The sequence below is a fragment of the Callionymus lyra genome, chromosome 8 (assembly GCF_982586985.1).
Source record: "Callionymus lyra chromosome 8, fCalLyr1.hap1.1, whole genome shotgun sequence".
NCBI lineage: Eukaryota > Metazoa > Chordata > Actinopteri > Syngnathiformes > Callionymidae > Callionymus > Callionymus lyra.
Genome location: NC_141825.1, coordinates 5766340 through 5782596, shown reverse-complemented (window position 1 = coordinate 5782596; position 16257 = coordinate 5766340). Strand labels below are relative to the sequence as shown.

Sequence of the window (16257 nt, the reverse complement as noted above, 5' to 3'; positions counted from 1 at the left end):
CGCAGACGATCATGTGACGACGTAGCAGCACTGCCGCGTCAATTCATTATAATGGCCCAATTATGCCAACATTTTTATATTGAATTTAAAAGTGAAAAAATTAAAAATTATTGGATTTAGATCATTTGTTTTTTAATAATTAACTCTACGTGTAAAAAAAAAACAAAAAAAGGTTTTTAGAATTATTCAAAAATTGATCGAATAATATTTAACATTTTCAATCCTAAATTCAACCGTTCAATATTTTGTTGACACTGTTGTACTTCTACACTTACCTCGTCCTCTGCTGGTGTCGTGATCTTTTCTGTCCAACACTAAGTTCCCGCGACATGTGGTCGACACCGTCTCGGAACTTTCCCTGCAAACGTGCAGAGAAGGAGTCGTGACTCAGTCGTACATGTAATTACAGTAACTCCATCTGACGCTAATCCCGACAGTGTTTCGTCAACACCTACGAGGGGCTCGCCGGCTCCCCCGGGGGGCCCGACTAGAAAAACAAGAGGAGGTTCTGACACTTCTGCAACGTTACAGAAATACAATTGACCCGTTGACGGCTCTGGTTCTGACAAGATGTGTTTTGGTTCATTCCACATTGATTTAAGATATCAGGAATGTCTGGAGGGCTCGGGAAACCCCGGTTACCTAACGTAACCATGGTTCTACGACTGAATGTGAGGCCCTCCCACCAGGCTACGCTTATGATTTATGTCGTTGGTTGATGGTTATGAGCTTACAGGTTGTTTTTCTTGTTGTGAACCTCTCTTATTGTCAAATGAGCTCCTTGGCAGGGGTATGTTTATTTTATTATATTTAGTATAACAAAGGAATTATTATTAATATTATTTCCTTTTTTTCTGTGAAACGTTTTAATTTTCTGATTAAATACATAAAGAAGTAGTCTCATACAGTATTTAAAATATAAAGTCATGTCACATTAGTTCATTGGCAGAGGTATGGGCTGTCTTAGTGTATGTTTTTTTATTATATTTAGTATAATAAAGGAATTATTGTTAATGTTATTTACTTTTTTATTTTAAAACTTTTCATTTTATGGTTTAATACATACAGATTTACTCTCATACAGTTTTTCAAATATAAAGTCATGTCACATTAGCTCCTTGGCAGAGGTATGGACAGTCTTAGTGCATTTTATTTTATTTATCTATTGCTTTTCTCTGTGTAACGTTCAACTTCCAACCATTATTTTTGAGTCACTACATAAGGACTTTTGCATGTTCTGCAGCCTCTGGTGATGTTTTATATCATTTCATTTCTAAAGACGTCTGAGGGACACGAGAAGCAGACGTTTGCAAACAGACAAAACTCTGTGATTGTCTTCGTAGGAATGTGACACTCGCAGCTGAGACGCATCAGATTCTCTTTTGCAACTCGGCGTTTGAAGCGAGGCAGTGAAGCAAGACCTGATCTTATCAGGGAGGTGTGAAGATGGACGACTGGTCCGACTCCAGTCGCTCTCATTCACGCCAGAGCTGACTCAACGTTCACCTCTAGTTCAATCCTTCTCTTCTCATCCGCTCTGGAAACAGCTGATCAAGAACACTCTTCCTCCTCCTCCTCATCATCTTCATCTTAATCCATTACTAGAACACTTGAGTCATATGAGTGTCACATTCATTTTCGCTTTTTGGCCTCAAAAAGTAATGAAACGTTTGTTTATTATCTACTCGTGAATAAGCTTGTTTTCCTCGTCAAATTCCAATGAAGATTTTGAACTAAGTTAACATTTTTTTCCTTTTTGTTTAGTTCTTAGAAGCTTCAGTTTCTTTTTCTCTGAATCTGTTACGATCGGACGGAAAGTGAAGCCAGTGATCTTTTAATTCCATGTAAGAATGTTGAAGTTTTCTTTCCTGAATTTATTGTCTTGTTAAAAACCCAGAGCAACATCGGGTTCTTCAGCCAGTACTGGACCTGGTCTGGACTGGATTGTGTGTCGGACCAGAGGCACGACCTCCAGGGACTTTTTCTTAGTGTCTTTTTATATGTTTTGTATGTATTTATTATAATTATGTATTTATTTGTTTGTGTTTATATATTTATGTGATTGTTTTTACATGTATTTATTTATGGATGTTTTTATGGATGAATGTGTTATTGCTGCTGGACACAACAAATTGTCCTCCGGTGGGTGTCCATCCATCCATCCATCCATCCATCCATCCATCCATCCATCCATCCATCCATCCATCCATCCATCCATCCATCCATCCATCCATCCATCCATCCAACCATTCATTCATTCATTCATTCATTCATTCATTCATTCATTTATCCATCCATCCATCCATCCATCCATCCATCCATCCATCCATCCATCCATCCATCCATCCATCCATCCATCCATCCGTCAATCTATCCATCCATCCATCCAACCATTCATTCATTCATTAATTTATCCATCCATCCATCCATCCATCCATCCATCCATCCATCCATCCATCCATCCATCCATCCATCCATCCATCCATCCATCCATCCATCCATCCATCCATCCATCCATCCATCCATCCATCCATCCATCCATCCATCCATCCATCCATCCAACCATTCATTCATTCATTCATTCATTCATTCATTCATTCATTTATCCATCCATCCATCCATCCATCCATCCATCCATCCATCCATCCATCCATCCATCCATCCATCCGTCAATCTATCCATCCATCCATCCAACCATTCATTCATTCATTAATTTATCCATCCATCCATCCATCCATCCATCCATCCATCCATCCATCCATCCATCCATCCATCCATCCATCCATCCATCCATCCATCCATCCAACCATTCATTCATTCATTCATTCATTCATTCATTCATTCATTTATCCATCCATCCATCCATCCATCCATCCATCCATCCATCCATCCATCCATCCACCCATCCATCCATCCATCCATCCGTCAATCTATCCATCCATCCATCCAACCATTCATTCATTCATTAATTTATCCATCCATCCATCCATCCATCCATCCATCCATCCATCCATCCATCCATCCATCCATCCATCCATCCATCCATCCATCCATCCATCCATCCATCCATCCATCCATCCATCCATCCATCCATCCATCCATCCATCCATCCTCTCCATCCATCCATCCATCCGTCTATCCGTCAATCCATCCATCAATCTATCCATCCATCCATCCATCCAACCATCCTTCCATCCATCCGTCCATCCCTCAATCTATCTATCCATCCATCCGTCCCTCCATCCGTCCATCCCTCAATCTATCCATCCATCCATCCATCCATCGTATCCATTCGTATAATTTTTATTCATAAACATTACTATTTAAAATATTGTTTAATGTAAATAAAATATGTTTTAAATGTATAATGACACTTTCCTATTTTCTCCATGTTACTCAAGTTTTTGGTTTTCTTTTTATGTTGAGGCTCATCATCCCTTCTTTCCTTCAGCCATCACAGCAGTCACAGTAAAAAACAAAAAAACAACGCCCTATACTGTACATACATCATACTCCGCTGAGGCTGAAGTTTGTTCAGTTTAAGGGACTTTTGTGCAACATCAGATGGTTAATAAATAAAGAACATCAAATCAAATGTTATCTTTTTTTATACCCTTGATTATAAAGTTACAGATTTATCAAATAAAATAACTTATAAAATAAGGCAAAAATGGCCCAAAGACACAGTCGGGATGAGGTGGATGAGGTTTGAGGGAAAGTCTTATGCAACACATACGTACCAAAACATGACAACATACCTTTATTTAAAAGTCCATTGTCACGTCAACTGGTCGTCATGAGGCTCCTTCTTAATGGCGAGATCCGGTTCTGATGACGATCTTCGTCTTTTCCTCACAGACGAACTCAAAGCTACGATTGTTTGTTGCATCTCCATAGTTCTGCAAGAGTCCTGACCTGAGTTTGCTTCTAAAAAACCTTGTTCACGTCTCTTACCTGGGCTTCTCCTCCTTGAAGTCCTCCTCAAAACCTGATGACACCTGGATTCCTTGATCTGTCAATGAAAACCAGACACAGGTATTAACATCAGACACTTCGAAGTGAGAAGATCAACCTACTGGTTCTTTCTGGAGTTGGGAGTTGGTGACTCTGGGTGAAGCTCGGTTTTCTTTCCAAGAGCTCGATCTAAAAGACAAAAACATGGAAGTTAGTGCAGAAAAGTGTAAAAATGTCTTGCTATAGATCCTCCAGAAATGTATTTTTATGCATAATTACAGTTGTTTTCATCAATAAATCAAAATAGAAATTGTGTCAAAGAGAATCCCAGAAAAAAAATGTTTTTATGTGAAAATAATTAAACATAAAACCCCTAAAATCTGTTTTTTTCACTGTTTGAATGTATTTCCAAGACATAACGTTGATAAATAAATAGATAAAAAGTAATATGGTACGAGGAATAAAGCAATATTTGAGGATACATGTCATAAAATAAAAGTTCAACTTGTCTCTAACTCTTTTATTTCATAACACAGATTTCATATTTACACAGAAATATATTTATTTATTTTTTGATTGTGAGGCCATATACTGTTAAATCTATTTGCCAAATTTTTTTTAAAAACATTACAACTAGTCCTGATACATTCGTCATGTTTTATCTTGTTTATTTATTTTATTTTAACTTTGCTTTTTTAATTTAAGATTTATTTATTTTATTTACATACCTTAGGAGGTGACACATGAATCACATGGTATAATATGTATATAACAAGTCAAACAATTATCAATAGCTTACTATAAATACATACAATACATACATATTATTTTGAATTATTATTTTTGAATTGTACCAGTTTTAAAGGTCTTTAATAGGCCTTAAATATTTATATATTATGATTTAGATGTTGATTTTCAACTGATCTACTGACCCACAAATAAAAAATAAAAAGTTAAGGAGGATATTTAAGAAATCTGCAGAGAAAGTCATAAGAAACTAAACCTAAAATAGCAATTTTTGGTCATATATAGTCAGAATATCACCAAAATATACAAATTGTAACGCATGATGGAACATAGTGTCTCACTAACACAATAATAATGATCATTTGGAAAATATATCTCTTGCAACATGGGCCCCGATGGGTTTATTTTCCCATCATGCACGTGGGTTGAAATGTGCTGCAGACTTGAGTTCCTGCAGCAGCTTGTTCACATCACGGCGACACATTGACGTGAGTTTTTCACGCATCAGGATCAGTCCTGTGACTTCAGCCTTGGAAGCAAAACAGCCGTGAGTTAGACTAAACAGCCGAGATGATGAGATGTTATCTGACGTCTCGCGTCACTCGCTGGCTTCGCCAAAGTTTTTCTGTTTTATTTCGGGATCCACGCGGGCGTCTCAGGAAGTGACGCCGCCTCTTCTATTCCGGGCGACACCATCTACTGTCACTGCTGGTTAGAGGGTCCGGCGACTGACCTGGGGAGTGGACCAGGCTCGAGACGTCAGATGGTTCCTGGGCGGCTGCGGGGCCCGGGGGTCCGGTGGACAGAAGGACCTGGATTGGGCGGATTCTGTTCTCTGCATTCTTACGCGCTGACACCAGGGCGGCGACTGACGCGGTTGCCAGCTCTGGTCAATCTTGTCCACCTGCATCTGCAGCTGAGCCAGAGTATTATGGGGTGTCCTCGAGGTGAGGGTGAGGGGGGTGTCGGAGGGGGGGGCAACGGACTTCTGTACAGGGATCCCGGGGTCACGTCTGGACCTGTGTCCTGGTGATGGCTCCTGAACTATAGAACCTGGACAAACACACACGAGCACAACAACAGTGTTGACGCCACAACAACTTCCTGTTTCTATAGCAGGTATTTTAGACACGTTTTAAATCATCAAAACATCTTTCACAGTTTTTTTTTTTTTTTAATTTACAGAAACATCAACACATTTTTATTAAAAGAAAGTCCCACATAGAACAATCTAATAGTTTATTTATGTTAGTCCAACATTTACATTTTTTTAGTACCAATAAGGGTTAGCTAATTAGCAACCAGCATATATCATATTTTTAGCCGACATGGGATAAGATCGTTAGCAACTAGCACATATCATATTTTTAGGCCGACATGGGATTAGCAAATTAGCAACTAGCACATAACATATTTTAGGCAGAAATGGGATAAGCAAATTAGCAACTTTCATATATCATATTTTTAGTCTAACATGGGATTAGCTAATTAGCAGATATCCATAACATATTTTTAGTCCGACATGGGATAAGCAAATTAGCAACTATCATATATCATATTTTTAGTCTGACATGGGATTAGCTAATTAGCAACTATCATATATCATATTTTTAGTCTGACATGGGATAAGCTAATTAGCAACTAGCACATATCATATTTTTAGTCTGATGTGGGATTAGCTAATTAGCAACTAGCACATATAATATTTTTAGGCTGACATGGGATTAGCAAATTAGCAACTAGCATATATCATATTTTTTGTCCCACAAGGGATAAGATCGTTAGCAACTAGCACATATAATATTTTTTGGCCGACACGGGATTAGCAAATTAGCAACTAGCACATATCATATTTTTAGGCCGACATGGGATTAGCAAATTAGCAACAAGCACATATCATATTTTTAGTCTGACATGGGATTAGCAAATTAGCAACTAGCACATATCACATTTTTAGTCCGACATGATATGAGCGAATTAGCAGTTATCCTATAACACATTGTTAGTTACAATTAGGATTATTTTATTAGCAACAAGCATATATCATGTTTTTTATCCCACAAAGGATTATTTTATTAGGGAACTATCATGTAGCATTTTCCCCGCATAGGATTAGCTAAATAGAAACAAATAAATAGCCTATTTTAGTCACACATAGGATTAATTAAAAATAAATTTCCCCCACAAAGGATTAGCTAATTAGCACCTAGCATATCTCTTATTTATTTAGTTCAACATGGGATTAGCATTTTAGAAATTTACACATAGTATATATGTTTGGTCCGAAATAGGATTAAATTATAAGCAACTAGCATTTGGCATATTTTGTAGTCCCCATAGAATAATATAATTAGCAACTAGCATATAGCAATGTTTCTGTCCCACGTAGGAAAATGTAATAATCAACTAGCCTATTTGCCTATTATTAGCAACTAGCATATTTCATATTTATTTTTGTATTTTAGTCCCACATAGGGTTAGCCAATTAGAATCTAGCATATAGCACATTTTTATTATCCGGACCTTACCCAGATCGACACCTGCGGCCCAATAAGAAGATCGACACTGGAACCGTACGGCACCTGGTGGTACAAACGTGGTACTGCCTGTAGTTCGGAGCAGGTTTTCAATCTGGGTCTGGATCTGGGACACAAAGGAGACACGTTCAAGTGACTCAACCGAGGGTTTGACTCTGGTGTCCTCACCAAACGTTTGCAGGTCAACAGGGCGACGGTTCCGTTCCTCGACAAGGCCCACGAGGAGAACTGGAGGATGTGTCGCACGTGTCCGGAGAGATCCGTGACTTCCTGCTGCTGTTTGAGCAAGACGGTCTCGTGCTCCCGGGTCGCGACCTGCAGGTCACCAACAAGACTCTTGAGGTCACTGGTTCACATCCTACTGCAGTGTTGGTGAGACTCAGACCTCCAGTTGTTGCATCAACATCTTCTCCTTCCTGTTGATCTCCTCCACCAAACTGCAGACGGACGCCGTGATCTGTCTTCGGACGCTTGCTCGGTTCTGACTGACCCGCCGGAGCCTGGAGACCAGTCAGCATTAGTTTAGTGTGTCCATGTCTGTGCGTGTTTGTCTGTGTTTAAGTGTGTGAGTGTGTTTGTTTGTTTGTGTGTGTAAATGTGTGAGTGTGTTTGTTTGTGTGTGAGTGTGTGTTTGTGTGTGTGTAAGTGTTTGTGTGTGTAAGTGTGTGTTTTTTTGTGTGTGAGTATGTGTTTGTGTGTGTGTCTGTGTGTAAGTGTGTGTGTTTGTGTGTTTGTCTGTGTGTAATTGTGTGTGTTTGTTTCTGTGTGAGTGTGTGTGTGTGTGTGTGTGTTTGTAAGTGTGTGTGTGTGTGTTTATGTTTGTGTGTGTGTAAGTGTGTGTGTGTGTTTGTGTGTGTGTATTCATGTCTGTGTGTGGTTGTCTGTGTGTGTTGGTGTGTGTGTGTTTGTCTGTGTGTAAGTGTGTGTGTGTTTGTGTTTCTCTGTTTTTGTTTGTATGTGTGTGTGAGTGTGTGGATGTGTGTTTGTTTCTCTGTGTGTGCGTGTGTGTGTGTGTGTGTGTGTGTGTGTGTGTGTGTGTGTGTGTGTGTGTGTGTGTGTGTGTGTGTGTGTGTGTGTGTGTGTGTGTGTGTGTGTGTGTATGCGTGCGTGCGTGTGTATCCATGTCTGTGTGTGTTTGTCTGTATCTGCTGGCGTGTGTCTGTGTGTCCATGTCTGTGTAGGTGTGTGTGTGTCGATAAGTAAGTATAGGTGAGTCTGTGTGTCTGTATGTCTGTGTTTCTGTTTGTGTGTTTGTGCATGTCGGTGGGTGTGTATATGAGTGTGTCTGTGCATGTATGCTATAGGTGTGTGTCTGTGTGTGTGTGTACGCTTGTATGTGTCTGTGTGTAGGAGTGTTTTGGTATTTGTTTTCAAGAGTGTCTGTGTATGTAGGTGTTTGTTTGTTTGTGTGTGAGTATGTGTTTGTGTGTGTGTGTAAGTGTGTGTGTTTGTGTGTTTGTCTGTGTGTAATTGTGTGTGTTTGTTTCTGTGTGAGTGTGTGCGTGTGTGTGTGTGTGTGTTTGTAAGTGTGTGTGTGTGTTTATGTTTGTGTGTGTGTGTGTTTGTGTGTGTGTGTATTCATGTCTGTGTGTGGTTGTCTGTGTGTGTTGGTGTGTGTGTGTTTGTCTGTGTGTAAGTGTGTGTGTGTTTGTGTTTCTCTGTGTGTGTTTGTTTGTATATGTGTGTGAGTGTGTGGATGTGTGTTTGTTTCTCTGTGTGGGTGTTTGTGTGTGTGTGTGTGTATGCGTGCGTGCATGTGTATCCATGTCTGTGTGTGTTTGTCTGTATCTGCTGGCGTGTGTCTGTGTGTCCATGTCTGTGTAGGTGTGTGTGTGTCGATAAGTAAGTATAGGTGAGTCTGTGTGTTTGTGCATGTCTGTGGGTGTGTATATGCGTGTGTCTGTGCATGTATGCTATAGGTGTGTGTCTGTGTGTGTGTGTACGCTTGTATGTGTCTGTGCGTAGGAGTGTTTGTGTATTTGTTTTCAAGAGTGTCTGTGTATGTAGGTGTGTGTCTGTCTGTGTATGTTGTGCATGTTTTTGTCTGTATATGTGTATGATTGAGTGTTTGTTGATGAGTGTAAGTATGATTGATTGTGTGTGTGATTTGATAGGTTTTTTGTTTATGTATATGTGTGTGTTTGTGTGTATCTGAGTGTGTGGGTGTGCATGTTTGTGTATCTGAGTAAGTGTGTGTGAGTGTAGGACTTTAATGTGTGAATCTTCAGAGTAGTTTATGTTTTTATAAACTTTATTTTCCCCCAAATTTACAGTAATTATAACAGTATTATTTAAATGTAATCAATTAACTTTACTTTATTTGAAGTTGTTTATTTTTTTCATTTTAAGTTTTTAAAATCATGCCAGTTTGCAACCACTGTAGGTGCTGCTGCGCCCTCTGGTGGAAGTCCACGTGAGTACATGTAAAAAACAAAACATCTGTTCTTCAGAGTTTCTCACCCTTCGTTGATGGAGTTTGAAACCTCGTCCACGAGCTTCTGCTTCTCCTGCAGCTGCTCCGTCATCTTCTCCAGCTGCAGCTTGTGGCTCTGGAAGGCGTCGTCCAGGAACTGGTATCTGGACATCAGTGGAGTCACAACGATGGAGTCACAATAATCGAGTCACAATGATGGAGTCACAACGATGGAGTCACAGTGATTGAGTCAATAATGGAGTCACAATGATGGAGTCACGGACGAACCTGTGCTCCTTGTGCTCCAGCAGCTGACAGTCCCTGCAGGTCAGCGTGTCGCAGGTCTGGCAGAAGATCTTCAGCGCCTCCTGCCTGTGGCGGCGGCAGAACACGGGCCTGTGGCTGGAGACAGCCGGAGCATCTGTGAGACACAGAGGTAGATCTGAGCTCCTGCTCCCAGAGGTGGAGGAAGTCCTGGAGTCAAACCTGGAGCCTCCGTCTTCGGCCTGATCTGGTGCTCCCTGGTGAACCTGACTCTCCGGTGCGCCTCCACACAGGCGCCGCACAGGTACTCGGAGCAGTCGCCGCAGAAGGAAGACGCCTCGGTGTGGTCGTCGCAGGACTTACACATCTGGAATAAGAGCGACACAAACGATGATCTTCTCACTCTTCTTCGCCTCCCTTTATTTCTGCTTAAATACACAGAATCACTACAGACGAGCAGTATATGGAGGTATTTGGATGTTTTTAGGTGTCTTTTTGGACGAAGACAACTGAGCTACAGTCGCTACATTAAAATTAACAAACATTTTTGTCTATAACTCTAAAAAAGAACAGGTTACTCTGAAAAAAAATCTTAGTCGACATGAGGGTGAGTAGAAAATGAGTGAAATTTGAATTTTGGGTGAACTATCACTTTAGATTCTAAGTCTTGAAAAGTACTTTGTGTCAAATTCTGTTGTTTTAAAGTGCTTGAGAATTAAGTTGTGTTTAGTTAAGATATTTGTGTTTCATCCTCCTTGCCGTCATTGCGTTGAATGTATATATATATATATATATATATATATATAGATGGACGGACGGACGGACGGACGGACGGACGGACGGACGGACGGACGGACTGACGGATGGATATACATACATAGCATTTGACACAAAGTACTCTTTAAGACATAAACATTTAAAGTGATAGTATATAAATATATATATACTGTATATATATATATACTGTATATATGTACAGTGGGTACAGAAAGTAATCAGACCCCTTTCGATTTTTCACTTTTTGTTTCATTGCAGCCATTTGCTAAAATCATTTAATTTTTTTCCTTCCTGATTAATGTTTACTCATCTTGACAGAAAATGAAATTAGTTTTTATTTTTATATTTACCAAAAAAAGGAAAACTGAAATCCTATGTCCCCGCCCCATTAGCCCCTCCCCCCAGGGACCACTTACTATCAAATTTGATGGATGATCCCGCCCCCTATGGCCACGCCCCCTGTCACCACTGACTGATAAACAAATTTGAGGGATGATCCCGCCCCCTATGGCCACGCCCCCTGTTACCACTGACTGATAAACAAATTGATGGATGATCCCGCCCCCTATGGCCACGCCCACCTATCACCACTGAGTGATACAATTTGATGGATGACCCCGCCTCCTATGGCCCCTCCCCCAAGTCACCACTAACTGTCAAATTTGACGGATGACCCTATGGACCGGCCCCCTGGCACTGTCACTCTGGAATGTGGACCTTTTTTCGGAATTTCTAAAGAGTTCTATTTTTTATCTCTTAACATTGTATCCTCGTAATACAGACATCTTCGACCAGATCTCTAGTGGAGATAGAGAACTAAGGAGACTGTTAGATTGGAAATTATCATACACTATACGTATACGCCATAAGTAAAATTAATGCTAAAAAGATAATAAAAATATAGAGTATAAATTACTAGCCTCATCTAAGAGCTCAAACGTTTAAGCTCTTAGATGAGAATTATGTTTCAAAACCGTTGCAAAAAAAAAGTAAACTTGAGAAAGGACTCCCCCTGGTGTAGTGGGTAACATATGACAAACAATTCACCACAAACCACCTTGATTTTAGATTTAGACAATGGATTGACTTGGGCATCACATCATTTAATACAGTGATAAAGAATGACATAATCATGGAGTTTCAAGTATTAAAACATTGTAGGTTTAGTTTATGAATGGTTTATTGTTTTGACTTTATAGACAAGTGTCAAGTGCCAAGACACACACACACACACACACACAGAGACTTCTAGTTCAAGTTGTTATCCTTCAAGGTCACAAGTGTCGTGTTCCTCTTACAAATCCTGAGAGTCAACATCTTAATTTCTTATCTTGAATCAGACAAACACACTAAACGCACTCATAAGTTATATGTGTTTGACATACTTTTCTTCATCATTTTACCAACATCATCACATTCGTCGTTGTTGTTGTCATCTCATTTATTTTTGTTTTTTAAACCTATAAACTTACTTTGACTTTTTTGATCTCAGTTAGTTATTAAAAATGAATTATATCAATGTTTAAGACAGAAATAAGTTTAAACTTCACAGAAAATGTTAATGTTACCGGTGATTCCGTTTAATTTTGAAGGTCAGAAATAAACACAACTATCAATGTGTTAACGTAAGGTAACTTTACAGAAGCCATGCAAAAGCTATATATAATTTTTACTTTAACTGTAAACGATGTATGTCAAAAACTTATTTTAAAATGTAACCTCTCCTTGTAACTACTACAACTACTAAATGAAGGTGATCCACGAAAAGAGAAAAAACTTGCATGTTTGAAGTTTCCAGGATTCATTTTTTCCACAAGATGTTTTCATTTGTCTAACATTCACATCGCGAAGTTTATCTCCACTCAAAACGATATTGTTTTTGCATGGCTTCTGTAAAGTTACCTTAGGTTAACACATTGATAGTTGTCTTTATTTCTGACCTTGAAAATAAAACTGAAACACCGGTAACGTTAATATTTTAAAGTTTAAACCAATCTCTATCTTAAACATTGACATTCCATTTTAATGACTAACTGAGATCAAAAAAAGTCATAGTAAGTTTAAAGGTTTAAAATACAAAAATAAATAAGATGACAACAACAACAACAACAAATAAACTGAGAAACGAGGGTTTGAAATGATGTGATGATGTTGGTAAAATGATGAAGCAAAGTATGTCAAACACATGAAACATAAGTTATGAATGCGTTCAGTGTGTTTGTCTGATTCAAGATAATAAATTAAGATGTTGACTCTCAGGATTTGTAAAAGGAACACGACACCTGTGACCTTGAAGGATAACAACTTGAACTAGAAGTGTGTGTGGGTGTGTGTGTGTGTGTGTGTGTGTGTGTGTGTGTGTCTTGGCATTTGACACTAAACTCAAAACAATAAACTATTTATAAACTAAACCTAAAATTCCAACAAAAAAAACAGTTACAATCATAGCCATAATAAACATTTAAAAATGTTTCCATCATCGTGTTGAGAAAAACTATTAAAAGTTCCAAACAGAGTTCTTGTCACGGACATCATTTTTAGACAGAAACAAGAAGAAAAAATAAAAGCTACTTGTAAAAGTTGAGAATGTTTATTGAGAACTTTTCTTAACCTGTTCTCTTTAGATGTTTTTGTATCTGCTCTTCGGTTACAAGTTTGAATTTCTTCCTAATGTTGTCATAAGACAAAACGATGCTACAATTTTTAGAAAAGTTATCTTCCATTTCTTGTTCAAGCTTCTTCTTCTGAGGATGTTCGTGTAACACTGCACATGTTACATTTTAAAACATCACATCACTGTGCTGTCTTTCCTGTTTTTTTCTGCCACACTTTTCGCATTTTTGGTCTCCATCACATTTGTTGAAAGTCTATGATCTGCAGGTTCTATGAAAATCTGTACATAAAACAGGGTTCAAAGCATCTTCAACACAGTCGGGTTCCTGTCAGTCATAACTGTGACCGTTTTTTTTCGTAACCTTTGAAGCAAAAGTTTCAGAAATGTCTGCCCTCTCTGCTTTGGAGATCGTTTCATATGAACTTTTCGTGTCTCACAGATGTTGATCTGCTCTTTCAGCCACAGCGACGAGATGACGTTTCTTTTTAGCAAGGATTTCTGAATCAAGGATCTTTTCTAGTTTTCGTTTCACTCTGGGATTCTTTACGATCTGTACCGTAAATTCAATCTTCCTAACAGATTGTTTTTGTTATTTAGGATGTTTTCAAAAGCTGGACAAATATTATCGCCTTCACCGTTGACAACAACTTTGACGTGTTCCTGCATTTCCTGATCCTTCTTGAGTCTGGATGGTGTTTTCAGATGGTTCAGGTCTCCAGTAAAAATTAGCTTCTTCTTCGGGTACGTTATACCACGAGTGATGATGAGTAATTTCCGTCATCTTTCAACCAATTCCATATGTTTTGCTAAATCCACACGAAAATCATCGCTTGTATTATCTGTAAAGTTGTTACCAAAGTAGTTTCTAGAGACACTTTGGTAAAAACATGATCTAACTCAACATGCAGTCTCCTTTGTTCTTCACCTCCAGTGGAGATCTGGTCCAAGATGGTTGTGTTACGAGGATACAATGTTAAGAGATTTTTATTTACAACAAACTACAACTCTCAAAAGTTTAGAAGTTCCGAAAAAAGGTCAACATTCCAGAGTGACAGTTAATGCGGGGGGGGGCTGGGCCATAGCAGACGGGATCATCCATCAAATTTGACAGTTAGTGGTGATAGGGGGCGTGGCCATAGGGGGCGGGATCATCCATTACATTTTGTCAGTAGTACCAGGGGTAGGGTCCATAGGGGGGATGGGGGAGTAAGTAATCGTCATCAAGGTCATCAATGTCATCAATCAAATTTTGACATTTAGTGGTGTAGTACATCTCTCTCATGGCGTCTGAATACTTATGACCATGTGATATTTCAGTTTTCCTTTTTTAATAAATTTGCCAAAAATTCTACATTTCTGTTTTTTCTGTCAAGATGTGCTGAGTGCACATTAATGAGTTAATAAAATGAACTTAAATGATTTTAGCGAATGGCTGCAACGAAACAAAGAGTGTAAAATGGAAAGGGGTCTGATTACTTTTCGTACACACTGTATATATATGTTGTGCCAGGGGGTGCAGGGGATTTGAGGGGTGCAAGACAATTCCGAACATTGGTAGATCGTCTCAAGGTTTATCAAATTATACTAATTATAATTATAATTTTGGATCACAGAGCACCGGAAATCCTTGTGTTTACAGTAGGTTCACCTAAAACTAACACATTCTCTTTTTTGAAGTTAGCTTGCTGGGCTAAGCAGTTGCCTTCTATGTAAGAGAATGCAGGTTCAATTTCCCCGTTTCGTTTGTTGGCTGCAATACTAAAATCAACATAACTTTACTCCCTCTTTTCATTTTGGTTAGAACCGTGTTGGAAATATTGCTATAGTATGAAATATTATTAAAGTATTTCAATATTATGATGTTGTCTCAAGTACAGTTTTCCTCATTATATGTTTATTTTAATTGAATATATTCAAAATATGCCTCTAATAAGGATTTATTTTCTTACATTTCTTTATTATTAATCTCACGGTCTCTCACTCACACGGTTTTGAAAGGATGGGAGGAAACCTGAGTTCAGAACCAGAATCCCCTCGCGCCTCTACTACGTCATTTACGTCAGTAAATCAAAACGTCGGATAGTTCTGAGAAGACACGTGACCCACTTGCGCGTTGCCGTCCACGGTGCTGCTCGGTGACTCCGCCGCGTCCTTCACGAAGAAGTTCTCCATCACGTCCGCCTCCACGCACTCGCACCGACACACCGGGCACCGGATCACTGGGGATCACATGACGCGTCACGTCCCTGGTCACGCGCTCGTGCTGCCGGACTCACCTGTGTCCGCAGGTGCGTCCGCAGGTGAACACCGGTGACAGATGGAGTGAAGACACGGGAGAAGTTTGGCTCCTCGGCTGCTCAAGTTCACCCGACACACGGGACACGAGTCCAGCCGGACCTCCGGTCCAGAACCTTCCTCCGGGACCAGAACACTTTCCGCCTCGTTCTCCACGTCCATGTCTTGCTGTGCGAGTGAAGCAGCTGCTGGCGTAGTTCTTCCTTCAATCCTCCCCCCTTCTCTCTCTCTCTCTCGCTCTCTCTCTCCGTCACCATGACAACCGCTTCACTTCACATCCATCACTGTCACTCACGTCCAGACACACAAAGACACTGCAGGTTCTGCTCCAAAAGAAAGAGGCGTGGCCTTATCTCCAGTTAAAATCCCGTTTCCAAAAATAAAATAGTTATTTTTATTGTGTTTATTGATTATTTCGACATTTCTATTTGTACCGTCTTTCATGTACTTTATATTTTTATCACAACTACATTTAAATGGATTTTTCTTCATCATCAATTAATACAAATTTGCTTCATTGACAATATTTTAGTGTTAATTTATTTATAAGATTTATTTTTATTTATTTTATTAACACTATTTTAGTGTTGTTTAAAAATGTGACTCTAATGATGAATTATCTTTGTTTTAATTGTTTCTATGCTTTTTTTTGTTGC

The 16257-nt window shown here is 39.2% G+C and overlaps 1 protein-coding gene across 1 annotated transcript; it reads right to left on the bottom strand.

Moving 5' to 3' along the window:
* Positions 1 to 256: 256 nt before the first annotated feature.
* Positions 257 to 15763, bottom strand: LOC148073471 (transcription intermediary factor 1-alpha-like). Its single transcript, XM_087797429.1, has 13 exons — positions 15583 to 15763; positions 15413 to 15525; positions 10138 to 10282; positions 9940 to 10072; positions 9699 to 9815; positions 7624 to 7738; positions 7407 to 7553; positions 7230 to 7344; positions 5435 to 5754; positions 4077 to 4143; positions 3955 to 4012; positions 3759 to 3899; positions 257 to 358 (listed from the first exon to the last, which is right to left on the bottom strand). The coding sequence occupies exons 1-12, from the start codon at positions 15761 to 15763 to the stop codon at positions 3779 to 3781; spliced, it is 1632 nt and encodes a 543-aa protein (XP_087653555.1). The 3' UTR covers positions 257 to 358; positions 3759 to 3778.
* Between the last annotated feature and the right edge of the window lie 494 nt (positions 15764 to 16257).